Raw genomic sequence first — 21,810 nt, 5'->3', positions numbered from 1 at the left:
CCAATACATTGTCAATCATTAACTTTTACTTAAATGAATCAGATATTATTAGTTTTACATCAGTTTATCCAACGGAGAGATTTAGACATCATTTATCCACATCAACGAGTATTTTAAAATCCTGCTATGTTTGTAAGTCTGATTTCAATAGAAACAAATTTACACCCCCAAATCAGAAAGAGTTGTATTTAACAGCAATTAATTAATTAACAATGGTAACAGAGCTCTCAATCAATTACTAATGAAGTCAGCTGCGTATATGCATTAAAAAAGAGTTAATAGCAGATATTTCAAACATGTTGAATTATGAGTGTAAAATGTAGGCGGGGATCGGGAGTTAACTAGCGTTCGCAGTTCTTCGAAAACTTGGTTATTCTTTTTCCCAGTGTTATTTTTTTTTCTCTGTGTGTCACAGATTTTGAGAAGTTACAGCTGGCTTGTAAAAAGAGGAGTTTAGACAAGTCATACCTGGAGGTATCTCGAGTTCCCATCACAAACTGTGTCATTGTTCGGAACATCTCGGAGAAGACATCTCAACACACCCTAGAGTTTTATTTTGATAATGAAAGAAGGAGTGGAGGAAGGGGGGTTTCGGATATCAGAATGTTTGATGGATTTTCTTTGGTTTATTTTGAGGAGACAGAGGGTTTGTACAGAAAATTGAATGATAAATGAAACCTTCATATATTTCGAAGATGGCATTTATTTCCAAAATATAAATTCTTCATTCAATTTTTTAAGATACAGATTGACATATTTTTTTTCTTTTCTATGATTAAAGTTGTGGATGTCGTAAGTAAGAGACAACATAAAGTTGATGGTCAAGATCTTGATGTTAAGATTTATTATGAGTGCCTTGGACAAGTAGAAAATGAAGAGGAGGGGCCATTCCAGCCTCCTAGACCTTTGGAACTTACAGACCTAGATACCAAGAAGCTGCAGTTTCTTATCAAATCACCTTCATATCAGAAAGCTATAGAAGAGCAACTGGAGGCTGTGTATGCAAAGCCAGTTTGGCCAGAAAAATCTAAATCTGTTTCTCTGACTGTAGAATGTACCTTGACTGCTGAAACCAAAGACTGCATGAAACTAGCCAAAACCTGGGAAGTCAACGTTAAGGAAAATCTGAACAAATTTCTGGATTTTCTGCTCGTGTCTAAACATTCCACTTTACAGGAAGCATTCCCTCTGGTGCTCAATGAGTTAAAATCCTTGACAATCAGTAATCCTGATGCTGTTGCTGTTGTCCTGGAGAAAAGTAATCATGAAATTTATGTGACAGGACACATACAGGCATCACAAGAAGTTTCCAAACAAGTCAGTCATATCATCCAGAAGGTTGAAGAAAACCTAGGTATTAAAGAAATTAACTTGGAGCTAAATCCCAGCATGGTGAAGTACCTCAGTATGTATTGCTTTGAAGCCATTAAGTGCATTGAAAATGAACTTGCCTCTGATTGTGTGAATGTGAAAATTAAAAAAGGAGGAATAGTTATCAGAGGAACTGAAAGTGGCATTTCTCAGGCAAAGTTTGCAGTTGAGCTCATCAGGAAAAGTATCTCAATACCTTTGCTACAAGATGCTGAAGGTCAAGATTTCCTACAAAACAGCATGGAAACATCCAACCATTCAACTTTATGAAAAAAACTATATTGAACTAAGGTTTCTACTGATTTGGTTGTAGTGGCTGTGTATATGAGAAAACATTTTAATCATGTAATACAATATCAATTCTGCAAACATTATTAATGCAAGTAAATTATCTGCACTTGAATAGTTTTTGCTATTTCATTTTCATTACAATCTTATAAAAATAACTGTTAATCCTTTTAGATGACCCTGGAACAGATTTAAAGTCATTCCAACACTTTGTAGAATGTGGTTCTTGTAATAGCTACTCTGAATTCTACTGTAACAATTGTCACCAGCGGATGTGTGAGAACTGCAAGGCCAAACATTTAGTAGACCCTGACAACAAAACGCATGAAATTATTCCATATCCCCAGCGAAAAAAGATGATTTAGAAGGATAATTGTAAGCATCATCCACCAAAACTTGTCGATCTTTTCTGTGATGACTGCCAAGAGGTGGTATGCTCTCTTTGTACTACCACAAAAACTCGCCACGGACACCACTTCTTGGATTTGAAAAAAGTTTTCACAGAGTTTACAAACACGTATTTGAAGGATATTTGCAGAATTCGCGATGATATTCTACCAAAATCGCAAGATATCTTGGAAAATACAAAGAGCTCTATTGTTGATTTGAAGAGACATCTGAAAAATATTCGAGAAACCATGCAAGAGCAGGCCGAGCAGGCCAAGCAGTTAAAGAATCTTGTAAATGAAATGTTGTCCAAAAATATGCAAATTTTGGATGATTTTGAAGTTTCTGCAGTCAATGGACTATCTACTCAGGAAGAGAGTCTCAGCACCTATGTCTCTGATATACAACAAATCATGGAGAAACTCCGGATTTCAGTTTCATCTGTTGCACCATCCACATTGTGCAGTATATGAAGGAAAATTTAGGAAATTCAATAAAGCCAATTCCATCTGTAGGAGAATATCCATTGCCAGTTTTCACAGAGGGTGTACTTTGTAAAGAGGAGATAGCTAAGCAGTTTAGTTTTCTCCAAATGAATTAAGTCCACGATCATCAGGAAATCGCTAGTTTACTGATTGGTGTCGTCTAAAATAGATCTATAGAGATCCATTATCAAAGGATTGTTTGATGGTTTCAATGCATTGTATATATATGCCTTTTTTTTCGTTGTATTTATATCACATTTTACTTCATACAAATAAAGTTTTTGCAGTGTTATTGGAAAATGTACCCTTAAGATCCAAATGATGTAAAAAAAAAAAAATCATATAGAAACAAGTTAAATTGATGCAAATCATCAAATCGGCCGCAAAAATATAGCATTTTAAAGAATTTTTGCAAAAGGGGATCCGAAGGAACATTCAAAATAAAAAGAATTTCATGTACCACGCATGGCACATTTCTTTTGAAAACTGTTCCATTGCCTACTTTTTCTTTGCAATTTTTTATGCTTAAATTTTCAGTGTGATCAAAAAAAGTAAATAAATTCAAATATAAAAATAGGATAATATTATCAATAAATTATTTGACTCGAATACAAATGAACAAATATTCAAAATTGACCAAATATGAATGTCCGAATGCTGACAAAAAAGACGTACAAACCATAGGAACTCTTTTTATGTACAGTAATATGATATATTTTAAAACGTGCTAATTGCAGTAATTTTTTCTTTATTATATTTAAATGGGTGTATTCAGTCACACCTAAAAAAAAACACACACACATAATACACAAAATACACCATCCTGAAACCAAGCGCCGATATCATGGATGATAATGCCGATGTTCTATCAAAATATATGTGAAGTGCAAAAAAAAAAATCCTTTGTCATTTGCAACTGTAATGTCGCGCTTTGCGTTTAGCTCAGTTCAAAGCTCAGTTTCAAAGAAACTATCCAAGATAATTTTATCAAACTTCATATGCTGATAGATATTGATGAGAGCTATGCAACTGCATCAACATTTTTTACCTTGACCTTTCCTTTGACCTTGACCTCGCTTTTCTTAAATTAGTGTTTAGCTCAGTTTTAAAGATACCATTGAAGATAGTGTAACCAAACTTCATATGTTGATACATAATGATGTAAGCTATTCAACTGCATCAAAATCTTTGGACCTTGACCTCACTTTTGACTTTGACCTTACCTTTTTTAAATTAGTGTTTAGCTCAGTTTTAAAGAAACCATTCAAGATATTTTTATCAAACTTCATATGCTGATACATACTGATGAGAGGTATTCAACTGCATCAACATCTTATAACCTTGACCTTTCCTTTGACCTTGACCTCATTTTTCTTAAATTAGTGTTTAGCTCACTTTTAAAGAAACTATTTAGGATAGTGTTATCAATTTTCATATGCTGATACATACTGATGAGAGCTATTCAACTGCATCAACATTTTTTGACCTTGACCTTTCCTTTGACCTTGACCTCACTTTTCTTAAATTAGTGTTAACTTAAACTTAAAGGACTTATCGCATGTTTCTAAATTATTTGAAATTAAAAGCGTAAAACGTTCCTTGTGACCACAGTTTATAAATTTTGTGTTTTTGCTGCAGATAAACTGCGGTAATTAACCAATTATTGACTCAACTGAAAACCCCTGAATTAAAAATCTAAGTTAATTAGATAGCGATCACGTGACCCTGTGACTTCAAAGGCGACAATGGCTGATCAGCTCTATAGTTAATTTTACTAAAATATACGCGATTCAACATGAATATTCTGCATTGTGGACGACCACATCACTGATTTTATCGATATGAAATTGAATATCCAACCTTATATCTTAGAATTGTCAGCAAGAAAAAAATCCGAAAAATCTGTTAACATTGTAAAAATAGCAGCGACGATATCGAAGGAGACGCGGCGAAGACGAAGAATCACAATACACAATACAATTTGATTTGTCATCTTATCACATGTATTTACTTAATTGATTTACAAATTTAATATTGTATAACTTACAAGAAGGAATCAATTTTTCAGCATTTTTCGTAATTAAACTGCATTTGTCGTTGATAACTCCGTAAATAGTTTACATATTCTCATCTCTCTATCACTGAATTGTCGCATATGACGTCAGAGTAGTATTTCGCCGAAATCCGACTGAAATATGCATATTGCCGTATTTGAATTTCAACTCTCAATATCTCTTAAAATATGCTTTCAATAACCTTTATTGTATTCAGTATTTTAATAAACAAGGTTGTAAATAATATTTTTCAAAAAATTACGATTTTGGAAAGATCATGCGATAAGTCCTTTAATATGCTGATACTTATTTGTGAGAACTATTTATCATCTATATCCAACTTTTTAGATTTCAATTTTAAAGAAACTATTCAAGATATATTAACATCAAATTTCATACACTAATACAAATTTTCATGTTGCATTACTAATGTACCCTCGGCGGGGCATCCATGTCCTACGGACATATTTCTAGGGTTTTTTTTTTTTCTTTTTTCGCTTGTCAAGGAGTTTGGTCAAGGAATATTCCTTGTTCCCCGTTTACAACTGATAAAGTCTAGGAATCAGAATTCATATCATAACCGAAATCCAACTTTTGTGAGGGCATGTGTGTCAAATTTCATTGGGGGGGGGGGGGACCTGTTAATTTGGAAACGGTTTTCACAAAACACACAACTATACGTTTGAAAGACATTTTGCAGAATTCACAACGACTCTCTCTCAAAATCGCAGTATCTTTTAGAGGTTGCAAAATTGTTGATTTGAAGAGACAACTGAAGAATCCATGCAAGAGCAGGCCAAAATCTTTGTCTTGTCGATAGAGTTTGTCTGAAGTTCTAGGGAAGGTCAATGTTTTTAGTGTCATATTGTAAATATTTTTTTAATTTACCAGGTGGTAGTAAATTTTATGGCATATTTTGTAATTTTTGTATTTACTACCACCCAGTAAATTAAAAAAAATTACATGATGACACTAGGAGTGTCTGCTCAAGAAACACTCAGTGTCTGTCTTTCTAACTTGCAAAAAAAAAATCCTGGAAGGAACTTCATCAAATTACGATTTCCTCTATTTCACCATTCTGAAGCACATAAAGGAGACGAAAGAAATTTAAATAAACCCAATTCCAGTTGGATCAAAATTATCCTTAAGGGGTTTACTCTGCAAGAGGGAATTATATAAGGAATTTAGTTCTCTCCAAATAGAAGCACGGGTATCGAGTTCATCAACATGGGAAATTACCTGCCTACTTTTCGTCAGCTTGATGGTAGTTTGTATAGATCAAGAGAAATACTTTATTGAGCTCTATTGTATCTTTCCTGTTTATGTACTAGTGTGTGCACATTATTTCGTATACATGTATTTATGTTCTTAATCTTCAGTGCTATTGGGAAATTGATCCTAACAAATCCAAAATTAAAAAAAAACAAGATTTTTTAAAATTGCTCACACTTGAGGAATGAAAGCACACCATAAGCCATTCTTGAAAAAATATCATGTTCTATAATACTTGATTCATAGCACAAATAAGCAAAACATAAAATTACTAAAGTTTATTAATTATCGTATGTTCTCTTTTTATAGAAGGACCGTCCATGCCCAAGTACTAGTCACATTGATTTCTAATTTGTTCTCAACACCTGTAAAAAAAAATTATGCATTAACAGACTTTCCCAGAAATATACATGTAACCCTTAACTAGGAGGTATGAACACAAAAAACAACACAGAATGTTGCATTTATTTTTTTAAACTTTAAAAAAAAATAAAATTAAAACGCAATAAATTGTACAATATTTTACTAATTTGGCACTGATGTAATTGCATAATTGCTTGTCCCATTTTGTAAGACTTTGCCATCTCCATATCTTTGGAAGTGTTCCGATATACATTCTGGAAAAGAATATAAAAAAAATTGAGACAAAGTATATAATAATAAACTCTTTGTCAGCTGGTATTGAAGGAATAAGGTATTTCTAAACATCTATTTCATCCTAAGGTTCTATATATATGGGTTGGTAACGTGATATGGACTTTTATTTGAATTACAATAAGCTTTTAACCTCTATTTTAATTAAAAATGTGAAATAAGATTTGATATCTTGTTTTGAATAACTTCTATGAATAAGTATATATTTCATACGTTTGATGTATAAATGCATCATAATTTATCATACCAGATTAGAAGTTGTCTATAAACTGCACTCTGTTGAGGTCCATGCGACCTACATTTGCAAAAGCCTCTCTGTGGTTACGAGTTTTTCTCTGGAAGATTAAAATCAAATTTTTAACGGCATCAGTATAATTTCTGTCTTGTTTGAATATTTAAAATGTTCTTGGTAAGACTGTAGATTGTATTGGTGCCTACCACATACGACCGGTGTCTGGTACAGAAACCTGGTTTTTCACGCCGACTTTTGGGTCGTGGTCGTGTGTAGTCTACTTTTTGTCTCGCACACTCGTGTCTGAAGTCAACCCGGGCCAACCACTCATACTGAAATGAAAAAAAATAATTTGTTTGAATTTTAACATAGAGAGCTCATTTATATTTATGTCAAAAGACTCGAAGAAAATTTAAAAGGGGGGGGGAGGGCAGTGGTGAATCAATATTTTTGCGAAGCATTTAAAAAAAATTAAAGGTTGTTCTATCTTTGTTTACAAATAAATAAAATATACCTATATAATTTTTCGACCTACCACATGAGTTGGTATTCTTCTGTAGGGACCAGTCTCCGTGTTTCTGATTCATTGATCAAGCGTGTCAACTGTGACTGGAATAAGAGAACAAAATAGTACATGTAATTGAAATAAAAATAATAACACTCTTTAAATGCTGTAAATGTAGATTCTATTAGACAAACACTGTCGAATGTAGGATTAACAAAGCAAATGTTTGAGAAACAGATACCTCCTTTTTTGTTTTTTTTAAATAGGTCAAACTCCAAAGTTGGTACTCAAAGACAGCTATTGTCACAAGAAATAAACATTTAGAAAATAAAAGCCCTAGCACCAACTGATCAGCAGTACTGCTATGGTCAAGGTTCATCTCTTTCAAAAGTAAGTCAAACTCCAAGGCCAGGATCATGTGGTCAAAATGTTGGTATCAAAGACAGATGTTGTCACAAGGAATATAAATGTGAAATATAAAAGCCCTAGCACCAACCGTTCAGAAATTATGGCCAAAGTTAAAGTTTTTCAAAAGTAAGTCAAATTTCAAGGTCAAGTTCATGAGGTAAAAAATGTCGGTACCAAAAGAAATACTTTGCTACAAGGAATACACATCGGGAATCTGAAAGCCCTAGCACCAACTGTTTAAAAGTTACGGCTAAAGTTTAAGATTTTGCGGACAAAGAGACAGAAGGACAGACCAAATAGTAACTACGAGGGGTGATCAAAAAGTTCGCGAACTAATTGAATTGCCTCCATAAAAGAAATAAAATTAGGTTTCAGTATTCATTATTTTTTAATGTAGTCCTCTCCAATTTTAATGCACATCTGAAACCGTTCTGCCAATGCGCGAATCACGTGATCCAGGCGGGTCACGTGACATGCTCCGTAGAGTTCTGTTCACAGAAGCTAAAAGGTTTTTTAGAGTCTTGTATTTCTTACTATGCAATTTATTTTTTATAACAAGAACAGTCCATTTGTCAGATATGGCTAAATCTCGGTAATAGGATTGTTGAATAAGAATATCCTTTCCCAGAATGAGTATGGTGAAGATCACAACCCGAGTCTTCTGTCTTAAGAGCGTCGTTTATCTTAAGTGGATAACGTTCTGACCATTCCGGTATTTTTTGTTGTACCACATGGGGACCACCATGAGGCTTCCTTTTTGTCTGCGATACCAGATGTTGTATCGCCATCACTAGCTGATTTAAAGGCTCCTTCTTTTCAGATTCGAATATGAGCTTAGGGTCCCCACCTTTGTCCTTATGTGAGCTATTCCCGTTATCTTTGTTGTGTAGATCTGATGGCTTGTCGCTCCCAGGGGAGTATCCAATAATAACACAATCGTCATCATCAGAGTTTCCTCCCACTAAGGTATCCGACAGTTTGGCCGCTAAATCATCACAAAGGGAAGACTGGTCTGTCTTGCTATTGCCTTTCTCCAAAGGATACAGTGCTCCTGTCCCTTCTATGTTGATGCTGACAAATGTCATTTCTTTCTCATGTGAGCAGAATTTTTCCAGCCCGATATCCGATTGTGGAAAATCATGGTCACCCACGAATGTCCTTTTTAGTAGTCTGGGTCTTGCCTTCTTCTGGTAAAGGTTAAACTGTGAATATTTTATTAAAGTGTTATTTTTCTGCCCCCGTATCGAAGATTCGGGGAATATAGTTTTTGCCCTGTCAGTCCGTCTGTCTGTCTGTCTGTTTATCTGTTTGTCTTTTTGTCCGCAAAAACTTTAACATTGTTCATAACTTTTGATTAGTTGGAGCTATGGCTTTCATATTTCACACGTGTATTCCTTGTCACAAGACCTTTCTTCGGGTACCACCATATTTGACCTTTTGACCTTGACCTAGTTTTACTAAATTTTACTCAACTTTAACCTTGGCCATAACTTTTGAACAGTTGGAGCTAGGGCTTTCATACTTTACAAGAGTAGTCCTTGTGACAAGACCTTCCTTTGGATACCAACAACTTTGACCCTTTGACCTTGACCTTGGAGTTTGACCTACTTTTGAAAAACTTTAACCTTGGCCATAACTTTTGAACAATTGGTGCTAGGGCTTTCATACTTCACATATGTAATTCTTGTGACAAGGCCTTCCTTTGGATACAAACAACTTTGACCCTTTGACCTTGACCTTGGAGTTTGACCTACTTTGAGAAACTTTAACCTTGGCTATAACTTGTGAACCGTTGGAGCTAGGGCTTTCATACTTTACATATATAATCCTTTTGACAAGGCCTTCCTTTGATACCAACAACTTTGACCCTTTGACCTTGGAGTTTAACCCACTTTTGGAAAAATTTAACCTTGGCCATAACTTGTGAACCGTTTGTGCTAGGGATTTCATACTTCACATATGTAATCCTTGTGACAAGACCTTCCTTTGGATACCAACAATTGTAATCCATTTACCTTGAACTTGGAGTTTGACCTACTTTTGGAAAACTTAAACCTTGGTTATAACTTTTGAACGAGTGGTGCTTCAGCTTTCATATTTCACCAGTATATTTCTTGTGAGAAGGCCTTTCCTTAGGCACCATTATTTTTTACCATTTGACCTTGACCTTGATGTTTGACTTACTTTTGAAAAACTTTAACCGTTTTCATATCTATTCAATGGTTGTTCTAGGGCTTTCATATTTTCACAGGTATATTCCTCGAGACAAGACCTTACTTTGGGTACCAACATATTTGATTTGCATTTGAGAAAGTTTAACCTTTGCTATAAGTTGCCATACGGGGGCATCAGTGTTTCACAAGCACATCTTGTTTAAATAAAGTTCTTCCCTTAAAAATGCTAAAGACTTGAAAAAGGGAAAAAAATAGAACTGAGAAAATTAAAAATCCTAAATTAATGAAATTTTATGTCTCTTAAGTTTTTTTAAAAGGCAATTTGCTGAACTTTGCCCTTCTTGCTTTGTATGCACTGCAATGTGTTAGTATTACATGTACTTTCAACTTTATGTTGAATTATCAAAATATTGGTTTCTTATTTTTTTGCACGTTCGATCGCAATCAAATGGCGCCGTATCTATGATATGACATAGCCATGCACAACGCAACGGCATCAAAGTGGTATAGTGACGTTATAATAATAATGTTTTAATAATAATCTTCCATACTAAAAATTTAAAATTATATTTTTCTATTTAATTTCTTGTCTATCTTACAAGCAAAACATTTATTATTGTGTAAGATTTTAAATTGATTTTTGTTGTCAACAGGCGTGAGCTTTGAATACAGATTTTGAAAGATGTCATGTATCAGGTATCTTCTTTCAAAGTAAGAAGGGTAATGCAAACTAAAACATTCATTAGATCTATAGATACATATGTATTTATAAAATTGACTTACCTGTTTGTTAGAATCGATCCTCTAAAAAATGTTTACACTGGATCTCTAGCTGACGTCACAATCAACTGGAACGTACGCACTGTACACTTTTAGTATCATCAACTTTCTGAATTAGACAAGTTTTCAGATTTCATATCATTCGGATTAGAGAAGTTTTACTCTAGTAAAAGAAATAATAGTCTTGGATTATTAAGGACTGCCATAATAATAGTATATAAAGTTACTCTAAATTAATTTTAATGCCTAATTTTTGACTTGATCGAATGCTCCGAATTTGATGGAATAAAATGCTTCGAAGTGATTTTTTTTTTTATCTTTTATGTTATAATTTTATTGTGTTTGTTCTTTAGAAGTCAGTGGACCAGTTGACTTTTAGGAGACGAGTATATTGTGGCAATTCTGACAATTTCAGTACCTTTATTGCTAGGTCTAAAGTCTCATATTCTGTCACTATGTGTGTGACATTTTCTCTGTAATTAAACAAAGTCTTCGAAAATCTTGCCCAGTAAGTAATAGAAGACAAGCATGGATAGGATCTTCTCACAAAGGTAATTGAGAAGACTTTAATAAAATTAAATGACCAAAGAAAGAATACAAGTATTGAGTCTGCATTCACTTAGTCAAGAAGAACAGAACAAAGAATACGTTTCCTACCTACATAGAACAAATATGAAAAGAAAATAGTAAGGAAGTAAATAAAAAAAAAACCCACCCCAAACATACATTTATGTACACTGTGATTTTATCAAAGTAATAAGTTATGTTTTGAAAAAAGTGGGGAGGCTACGCCATCTCCCCCCTTTTCCGATACTATGTGCCTGAAAATTGCAAACAATGATCTTTCGATTTTTAAAAAAAAAATATTTAATTATTACTAGTTGAGTTTGACCTAAATAATGAACGGAGAGGAGTAAAGTACATTTCTTGAAGGCGTTTTACTGAGTATGTGAGACGGAAGTCCTCTTCTTGCTACAAATCTATATTGGTGTATTTTCCTTCCAATGCATTAAAGGAAGAAGGAAAAGCACATAAATTTGTTTTTGTTTTTATAAAACCTTAATGATAATACAGTGTTATTATTATAAGAGAGAGAGAGAGAGAGAGAGAGAAACAAGTGCCTGTGCACTTCATGTATAATAACATTACGCTTGTATGCACACTAACTACTTTTAAATATTCTAGGTCATTCGAAATCGAAAATAGAATTAATTCATATTTGTATTTGATTATAGTTGAAAGATATGTTAAGCATGATAAATAAATAATTAATTAGTATGTAACAAAAGAGTATAAATTGCAGTACAACAAAAATACTTTACACAAGAGCCAAAACTAAAAGGTACGAAAGCCTATTAGGAGCAATCTATGCGAAAAAATTAAAAGTCGAAAAAACGCCGAAAGCGTTCTAATGCTAAGTAAAAAAAAAAAAAACGGCCTTATGCCTTTGAAAGGGCGTAAATACGCCTTTTGAAAGGTGTAATGACGGAAGTGAAAGGCGTTATAACGCGAAAAAAGAAAAATAAAAGGTGTAATAATGCCTTTTGAAAGACGTTATTATGCCTTATTACGCCTTTGAAAAAGGCGTTATAACGCCTTTAGAAAGGGCGTTAAGTAACGTCGTTCGAAAAGGCGCATGTTACGCATTTTGAAAATACATTTCAAAGGCGTTATTACGCCCTCTGAAAACAAGGCATTATTACGCCTTTTGATAATGCGTTATTGCGCTCTTTAAAAGGCATGATAATGCGAAATAGAAAGGCTAAAAGTTATTGAACTTGGCAATCAAATAGATTTTTTGGTGGTTAATTCTGTACATAAAGAAGGCAATAAGTTATTATTTTATTTATTTTCTGTTAATTTTGATTGGGATCAGTTTAATTTTGATCGGGATTGGTCCAAATATTGAATTATTGTATTCCCTAAAATTTCGCAATTTCGTTTCAATTTCTTTTTAAAATATGATTGACTAACATGTTCTCTCCAGCTGTGACTAGTTTTATGACGATTTTATCCATAGGTTTATAAAATATTCATAAATAATATGTTTTATAGTCAAAAATAATTGTTTGTTTAAAAAATCAAATTGTCTATCCAGTCTTTCTTTACATATTTTATTAGATACATTTATCAACAGCAAATTTTGAACCAAATGGCATCTTATTCGAAAATAAGACACCTTTTTTTCATTTTTCTGGAAAAAATGCAAAAAAAAAAATTGTATTAAATATTTAGGAACTAATATTGCTCTTTCAAAGCTGAAAATATAGTTTAAAAGAGATGTCTTAAAGATCTATTAAATAAAATTCTGGTTTGGCATTCCTCTTTGAGCAATATGCTGCATGGGCCTAATTTTTGGAATTTCAAAAGCAGAGTGCCTACCTCTATTAAAACTCTAACAAACAACGTAACAATGCCTTTATGAAAAGGCGGAATAATGTATTTTCTCTTCGCGTTATTATGCTTTTTTCGTATTATGACGCCTTTTCAGTTTGCGTTATAACTTCTTTTTTCGAGTTAAACGCCTTTTCATTTTCTCGTTTAATCAATCTATGGGGAAGAAAATTCAAATAAATATAGAGTTATTTGAATTTTCTTCCCCATAGATTGATCCTAATAGGCTTTCGTAGAAAGGCATAAATATTCGAACGTCTGATCGATTAGACGAACGGGTGTGACAGGTAAGTATGGTTTCTGTTGTCTTATCATATTCGACAGCACCTGATTGGGAAACTTTACTCATTCTTCTGCATAACAGTTCATACATGCTGTGTAAAATGTTATGGTTACCTAAAATTGTTAAGTTTATGCTATATAATGTGAATGCGTGGGCATGGCAATATAATTCCTTGTTAACCATAGTCCAATAGTTTTACAGTGTAAAAAAAATGTTTGAATTATCAATATATTTATGTTTACAATTACAAATAACATATGTGAACAATCATAGTTGTAAGATGTACGTATTAATGATGCAAAAATTTAAAACTATAACTGATATAGATATCGAAAGTAGGAGAGAGAGAGATTGACTACTGGAAAGGATCAGGCATCTCAGTAAACCAATTGTGGGAGATGTATACAAAGCCTCAAACTCTAAAAACTAATGAACACGGGCAATGTTAATGATTTACATGTATAATGCAGGGGTGGATCCAAGATTCAGAGGGATTTTCTAAAAAGTTAAATGACAAAAGAAACTCACAATTCTTTAAGCTTAGTTGAATTTAATAGCGTACGTATTACCAAGACTTTCTAAATTTTGGTTTGGGATAGATCCGTCCCTGCTATATTGTATAAGGTTAATCCCTGCAGACTGGTCTAAGCTTAAAAGAGAACTCTCATTCTCTGGAACTCTTTACCTTAGATGTTTAGTTGGATGTCACAAATGTAAGCGTGTGTTTGCACACATGTTAAAGAGTTTAAAGTTAGAAAAAATTATGAGGATAGCATCTTCTAATCTCGGTGGAGATTCGGCTGGGCTAGATATTTGGTCTGACGCCCACCGATGGGCGTCAGACCAAATTATATCTAGCCCAGCCGAATCTCCACCGAGATTAGGCATCTTCAAGTTTATGGGTCAATAGTCAAATCATATCTGACTTGATGAAAACGTCTTGGTATCGCTTTTTGTGAAAAAAATGTCAAACAAATAGGAAAAAAATTATAAACTGTTTGTTAGTGAGGATACACTTTTCAGTGTTGACTCACAGGGGCCAGTAATATACTTTGCTTCATTTTACGTCATCACTACATGTATATATACAAAAGTATATTATAGCGATGACATAAAACCAAGCAAAGTATGTTACTGGCCCCTGTGTGTTGACTGTAAGAAATCGTCAAAATCATTAATTTATATCCTGCACTTTGTTTATTTCAACTATATTTATTTTGGAACCACAGGTATTCCTTTCATTCGTCGCTTGCCGAAGTATTGGGCCATTAATATTGCGAGTTTTGTTTCTTTCTTTTTTTTTCTATTTGTAGCGTTTGTCTGTGACTTTGCTGTTCACACCCTCGATCGGGAAAAAAAACAACACAAAACCAGGCCCTGGGATCATGAAACATCTTCAGCTTAAGTCAAAATCTTTATGCTGTATTAAAATGCTGTACAAGTCAAGCAGACCTAAATTAAAACATTTTTCAATATTGCTTTAAAAAAGTGTTGTTATCTGCAAATTTAGAGATTAATTCATTAATTAATCAACATTTTACAGGCGATTGAAAATTTGACTTAAGTCTAAGTCTGTTTCATGATCCTGGGGCCAGTAGTCCAGATTTTGCCCTATCACGAGAAGGAGCACAAGGTGACCGGTGTCGCATAATATTTGGTCCGCCTCGTTTAAAGGTCCGGGGGGACCTAATACGATAACATATAAGGTCCGCCTTTTATAAGAAAAGGTCCGGCCCGTATAAGAAAAGGTCCGCCGAAGTTTAAAGGTCCGGGTGGTGCAAAATGTTTTAATCTTGACTTAAACACATAAAATTGAAGAGAGTTTGTTTACATCATATGAAGAAAGATTAAGGTTTTAGCCTAGCTGTTGTGTTTATTTTTTTGTACAATATATCTCTTAGGGCAGGAATTGCTACTCCATGTTTAGTGTGCTTTTAGCAATACCGTTTACATGGTTTAGGGCAATGATTTAAAATAAAATGTCGCATTTATTGGGCTTGTGTTTGTTTTTCCCCAGCATTTGCTTTGTGTAAATTAGGACGATTAAAGGTGTGAAATCTGCCGGTGTGTATAGGCAATAAAACAATGGGGGTGTGAAGTATTCGTATACCTGACAGGTACCCGCAGGTAGAGTCCGCGGCAGATAGCAATGACAATGTAATGGTCATGTGTTTGCTTTAAATCAATGGATATGAATTTTTTATCTTAATAAATTATGCTGAAGAACAAATTATAATACTATTATGATATTCATGCGTACACATCAAAATTTTGATATATATAATTATATAGTCTAGTTTATTACAATATTTAAAGAAATTTCTTATTCCAAGTGTAGAGTTTAATACTAAGACCAATAAAAAATAAAAGTATGTATATGCTTCCCTTTAGTTTTAACAATTAACTTGTTTTCAGTTTATAATAATATTTTGCCCTTTATTTGTGGATAGGGTAATATATACATGTAGCCTAATGTTGTATTCGATATGTATTTACTGCAGAAACAAAATACATGTAATGTTAAAGCTTAAAACAGGTAACTCAATGTTGAAAACATACATCAGATTTAAAGTATAATCATGGTTTGGATTTAATTCTTTCTTATAAAAATATCACTCTTCCTCGTCATAATGAACTACATATGAAATTAATGTTTCATTTTTATTTTTATTTTTTTTTTATTTATTTATTTATTTATTTTTTTTTTTTTTTTTTGCCAAAAGAAAAGGAAACAAAAAGAACTTACACATTTTACTGTGACTATAGCATGACTGTGGGATAATCTAGCAGGCTGTATTGCATGACCGATTAAAATTTGAAATCATCTCGTATTGTAAAATATTTTCTTTTATTACCGACATGAAGCATTTTGTGCAAAGTTTAATATCCAGTTCTATGTACAAGTCATTTATGTATCTCACGTCTGTATGAACGGGGAAAGGGGGAGGGAACATCAGTTGATCGTCTTCCTTTTTTGCGTATCAAGGAATTTCTATTTTCTACATTAATTTGTGCAATAACCCCCCCCCCCGAAATGCACCCAGAAATATACTGACTGACTGTTTCTGGGGACGTTGTCAAGCGTGCGTCATATTTCCCATTTCAAGCTACATGATATGTACATTTTCGTGATGTCGACTAGAAGCGTTTCAGTCTAATTTTAAATCAAAAATATATTTCTTTTATAAAAAGCTGAATATTTATGATTATTTATTTTATTCATTTATGGAAAGTGGCAACTCACGGTTATCCGGAGAAAAAAGGTAATTCATGGGGTTTTCCATCATGAGAGTCCAAGCTGCAGACAGCTCAGTATTACGTTACGCTACAACTTCATACCAAGTAGTCCCGGAGAATTGACACTGTATGGAGTATGACTGAGAGCCATACTCCATACTCTCCGGGACTTCTTTCCCTACGAATAATGATATGGAGTAACACTGAGCTGCCTGGATCTTGATTGAGAGTGATCTCCCTTGTAGAATTTTCTACGCGGTGAAAACCAATAAAGTGTATTGTTTAGTACCACTACACCTGCTCAAGAGTTTTTGAAAAATTCTTTACGAAAGCTAGGAACTTTGCCAATGTCCTTAAATTATCCTTTTCGAAGTCCTCAGTCATTCTCCGTGGTAACCATGGAGGAAATAATACAATCGGTCTCATGTAGTCATGACAGAATTTTGAAGTACGATTTTCATAAATGCTATACATTGCACATATGTTGTTTCGGATATGACCGAACAATTTTGAATAATGATTATACAGGCGCGGATCAAGAATTTTTCCAGGGGGGGGGGGTCCATCCCAGTCAAAAAAATTTCTAACTCAAAAATTTCTTGACAAGGAAGAAAAAAAAACGTAAAATCCAATTCCATTTCCAAAACGTGAAAAACACCTATTTGGTGGTGGTGATGGTAGGGTCCACGTTTTCTAAGGGGGTCCAAAGTCATTTTTTATTTACTTCAGTATATACTTTTAATAACTCTCCCCCCGACTCCCCCCCCCCTCCCCCCAGATTCGCGCATGTTATATGAATAATTTCGGTATTGGCTGAAGAAATTTCCGGTAATACATTGCATCTCAGGTGAGGAAGAGGGGGAGGGATGGCAATAACACCTTCTTTATATTTCCATCTGCTCCTTGCGTATCAAGTACGTAGGAAATAAACACCATCTGGTGTATTACAGATTTCTTTTTACTTGTCACACAGGGATTTTACCACATACATTATGTACGTAGTGTTGATGAACCCATTTCTTATTTTTAAGGGGATTATTTTCCCAATTCATTGTTTGAATACAGAAACAAATACTCCCTCTTTTTCATGCTATATGAATAAAAGTCTATAGATACGGATACAGTACAACTAATGATCATTCTAACATTTTTGTGAGATACATGGATTATAAATCTGAACATATCTTTTGATTGTATGTGGTGAATATATTCTAGATAAATATACATTGTACTACCATTATACATTCAGATTCGTCACTGCCTTTTATAAAAGAATCGTCCTACGATTTTCCAAGACCTTGACATAAAATAAGAGGCCCATGGGCCACAACGCTCACCTGTGTCAATAAGGCCCTGCTGTTTTTCATCAGCAAATTTATTCTAACATATCTTCCAATGTAAAACATTAATCCCTATTGTGACCCCACCCTACCCCAGGTGTCATGATTTTTATAGATATAGCGCTAGCCCCACCCTACCCCTCGGGGTCATGATTTAAACAAACTTGAATTTACACTACCTCAAGATACTTCTATATCAATGTGACTAAACATGGCTTTGTTGTTCCTGAAAAAAGGTTTTAGATTTTTTTCCCCTATATATTCACATGCTAAACCCTGATAGTGCATTGTGGCCCATCCTACCCCTAGGGGGTCATGGTTTGATTGATTGATTGATTAGGGTTTAACGCCGAGTCGGCTATATTTCAGCCATATTCCGGCGGAAAATTAATTTTATATGACCGGTTATCATGGTTTAAACAAATTTGAATCTACAATACCTGAGGATGTTTCCATATCAATCTGACTAAAGATGGCTTTGCCGTTCTTGTGGAGAAGATTTTTCGATATATATATCCTATGTAAAAATTTGATCCCCCATTGTGACCCCACCCTACCCCGGGGGTCATGATTTGAACAAACGTACATCTACACTAAATGATGATGCTTCCATATTAATATGACTAATCATGACATGGTTGTTCTTAAGAAGAAGATTTTTGAAGACTTTTTCCTAGATATTCCTATGTAAAACCTTAATCCCCCGTTTTGATCTATCTATAACAAAGAGAAAATTATAGACAGGGTTCTTCTCTGTAGCATGAAAAATAGAGAAAGGGGCAGGGCGGACCTTAAAACACAGTATAATAAAAGCTCCGCCTTCTGTATTTCAGATATCGTACTATTACAAGGCGACCTTAAAACGCAGTAAAATAAAAGGTCCGCCCTCTGCTTTTCAGATATTTTACCATTAGAAAGCAAACATTTTGGACAGGGTTTATTTTCGTAGCATACAAACTAGAGAAAGAGACAGGGCGGACATTAAAACGCAACATAATAAAAGGTCCTCCCTCTATATTTCAGATATCTTACTATTACAAGGCGAAAATTTTGAACAGGGTTTATTTTCGTAGCATAAAACTAGAGAGAGAGGCAGGGCGGACCTTAAAACGCAGTATATTTAAAGGTCCGCCCTCTATAATTCAGATGTCTTACTGTTAGAAAGCAAACATTTTGGACAGGGTTTATTTCCGTAACATAAAAACTAGTCAAAATGACAGGACGGACCTTAAAACGCAGTGTAATAAAAGCTCCGCCCTCTATATTTCAGATATCTTACTATTACAAGGCGAAAATTTTGAACAGGGTTCATTTTCGTACCGTACAAACTAGAGAAAGAGACAGGGCGGACCTTAAAACGCAGTATAATAAAAGGTCCGCCCTCTGTATTTCAGATATCTTACTATTACAAGGCGAAATTTTTGAACAGTGTTTATTTTCGTAGCATACAAACCAGAGAAAGAGACAGGGCGGACCTTAAAACGCAGTATATTTAAAGGTCCGCCCTCTATATTTCAGATGTCTTACTGTTAGAAAGCAAACATTTTGGACAGGGTTTATTTCCGTAACATAAAAACTAGTCAAAATGGCAGGGCGGACCTTAAAACGCAATATAATAAAAGGTCCGCCCTCTGTTTTTCAGATATCGTACTATTACAAGGCGAAATTTTTGAACAGGGTTTATTTTCGTAGCATACAAACTAGAGACAGGGCGGACCTTAAAACGCAGTACAATAAAAGGTCCACCCTCTATATTTCAGATATCTTACTATTACAAGGCGAAAATTTTGAACAGGGTTTATTTTCGTAGGATACAAACTAGAGAAAGAGGCAGGGCGGACCTTAAAACGCAGTATGATAAAAGGTCCGGCCTCTGTATTTCAGATATCTTACTATTACAAGGCGAATATTTTTATTAAAAGTTATCGTAGCGTAAAAAAAAAAAAAAAAAAAAAAAAAAAAAAAAAAAAAAAAAAAAAAATCGTTAAAATGGCAGGGCGGACCTTAAAACGCAATATAATAAAAGGTCCGCCCTCTGTTTTTCTTTTTTCCCACATACATGTATCTCACTTACAAAGCAAAAATTATGGAAATGCTGTAAGTTCCTATTGTTTTTTTTCTTTGTTGGTTCGTGTGTTTCCAGGGTAAAAAGATAATTAGGTTTTTAATTTTAGGATGAACGCTAAATTAACTTAGAAAAACTCTTGGAATGGCCTAATTGTGCATACGAATTGCATATATACTACATGTAGTAGTGTACTTTTTTTCATTTAATATGCTGACAAAAAGACAAAACTTTAATCTCAGTTAATTATCCACTCTATGTACGTTTGCAGGAGATGTGTCTACTGTATTGTGTATCTATATGCAACCATAAACATCTGTCTGAAGGGACCAAGGATATATATTATTATTTAATTAGTAATGTTGATGACGTGCAACAAGAGAACTATAACCCCCCCCCCCATCACACACACATAAATGAAAAGGAAATAGCCGCTAAAAGTCGTAGAAAATCTAATTTAAACCAAAATCAAAATAAATATAAAAAATATTAACAAAAGAACACGACTTGGTGGAGTTTTATGAATTTTTATATCAGTCACGATCTCAACAGACACTTTCCTTTTTATTTTAGGGGGAAATACATGTCAAGTTGCTCTGTAAAACCCCTCTGTAAATAGTATGGGTGGATAAGACTCTCCCTAGTAAGAAGGTGGAAAAGGAGAAATTTCTGTACTGAAGCGTACTGAGTATTTCCTATGGTGGATAATAAAGCCGGGGTTTTTCTTCCAAGCTCGCTGCATGTCTTTTCCGAAATTTTGCGTTGCATTTCCGACATTTTTTGTTTTCATTTTACAATACAATCAACACTAAGTCTAGTAAAAATACAAAGTTCAGTAATAAAATGCAATAATTTCAATAGTAAAACATGCAATTTTTTATCACCAAATTTTAATGCCCACTGAATTATATGTGATTGAAAGCACCGAAAAACAGAATCCCCTCAACTCTGATTACTTTATTCCCTCAAACATAGTTTCTGTATGTCATAAATTCTATCTTAACCTTTCTGATCTCAAATTCAGTCTGATTATCTTGATTTGAAAAGATGAACAAAAATTCACAACTTACACTTACATGTGTCCGAGGATAAAATCATCATAAGATTCTTTTAAATATAAACAGAACTTATTATTTGGAAATCAATGAATTATTCTTGATTTATTCTTTAATTTTTTTTTTTTGAAGGGAAATTTCAATTTTGTTTTCATTGCCGGAAAAGTACTTTATGATGATAAATGTCAGAGATGAAAATTTTAAAACGTCAGAAATGAAAACTACAAAATGTAGGGAATGAAATAAACAATATTAAAAAAAAATACGGAAATAAAATCCTATGCTAGGCTCATTTTCCAAAAGGGGAAGGGGTTTTTAAACCCAAGCTCGTTTTTCCGGGAAAAAATATTAATGCGGGAGGAAAGTCTACAACATCAATACTATTTAAACTATTTGACATGTATCAGTATAATTTTGCTATACCCCACCCACCAAAAATACAACAACACCATTTATATTCTTTTCCTTTTTTTTGGGGGGGGGGGGGTAGTTTTATTGCTTAAAATGTTCAACTCGATTGACTTTGGTTTGATTTTGCCAATTAATGCACATCTTCCTTAACCAGTGTTAACCCCGGGGTAATAAAGTAGAATGAAATAATCGTTAGTCTTTAACTGGATAAGAAACGATGGTTATAAAAACACGGGGGATATGCGACTTCAAGTTTCGTCAGATGAGACAATAGGCCTATCCCCCAAAGCACAGACATGTTGTTTTAACAACAACGGGATAGGCTAGTACACCGTAACACAAGTCCCTGCCACAGTGACCCTCCAATTATTTTATAGTTAGGTACAATATGAATCGTAAGAATTATGCATAATTA

The 21,810-nt window shown here is 33.9% G+C and overlaps 1 protein-coding gene and 1 pseudogene across 1 annotated transcript in view; one reads left to right on the top strand and one right to left on the bottom strand.

Annotated features, from left to right (window-relative positions):
- The first annotated feature begins 419 nt into the window (after positions 1 to 419).
- Positions 420 to 2,756, top strand: LOC133202451 (uncharacterized; annotated as a pseudogene).
- Positions 2,757 to 6,391: 3,635 nt separating this feature from the next.
- LOC133202866 (uncharacterized) overlaps positions 6,392 to 21,810 on the bottom strand; it is a 33,641-nt gene continuing 18,222 nt past the window's right edge. Inside the window, exons 7-8 of the mRNA XM_061338739.1 lie at positions 6,759 to 6,846; positions 6,392 to 6,474 (exon numbers count right to left, since the gene is read on the bottom strand). Of these exons, the coding sequence (XP_061194723.1) occupies positions 6,763 to 6,846 (84 nt within the window). The 3' untranslated portion in view covers positions 6,392 to 6,474; positions 6,759 to 6,762. The remainder of the gene's footprint in view (positions 6,475 to 6,758; positions 6,847 to 21,810) is intronic.

Source organism: Saccostrea echinata, unplaced genomic scaffold (assembly GCF_033153115.1).
Source record: "Saccostrea echinata isolate AGI-Se365-2 ecotype Australia unplaced genomic scaffold, CSIRO_AGI_Sech_v1 ptg000047l, whole genome shotgun sequence".
In the NCBI taxonomy this organism is placed as follows: domain Eukaryota; kingdom Metazoa; phylum Mollusca; class Bivalvia; order Ostreida; family Ostreidae; genus Saccostrea; species Saccostrea echinata.
The sequence above is the reverse complement of the archived record's forward strand: the minus strand, read 5'-3'. Positions and strand labels throughout refer to the sequence as shown.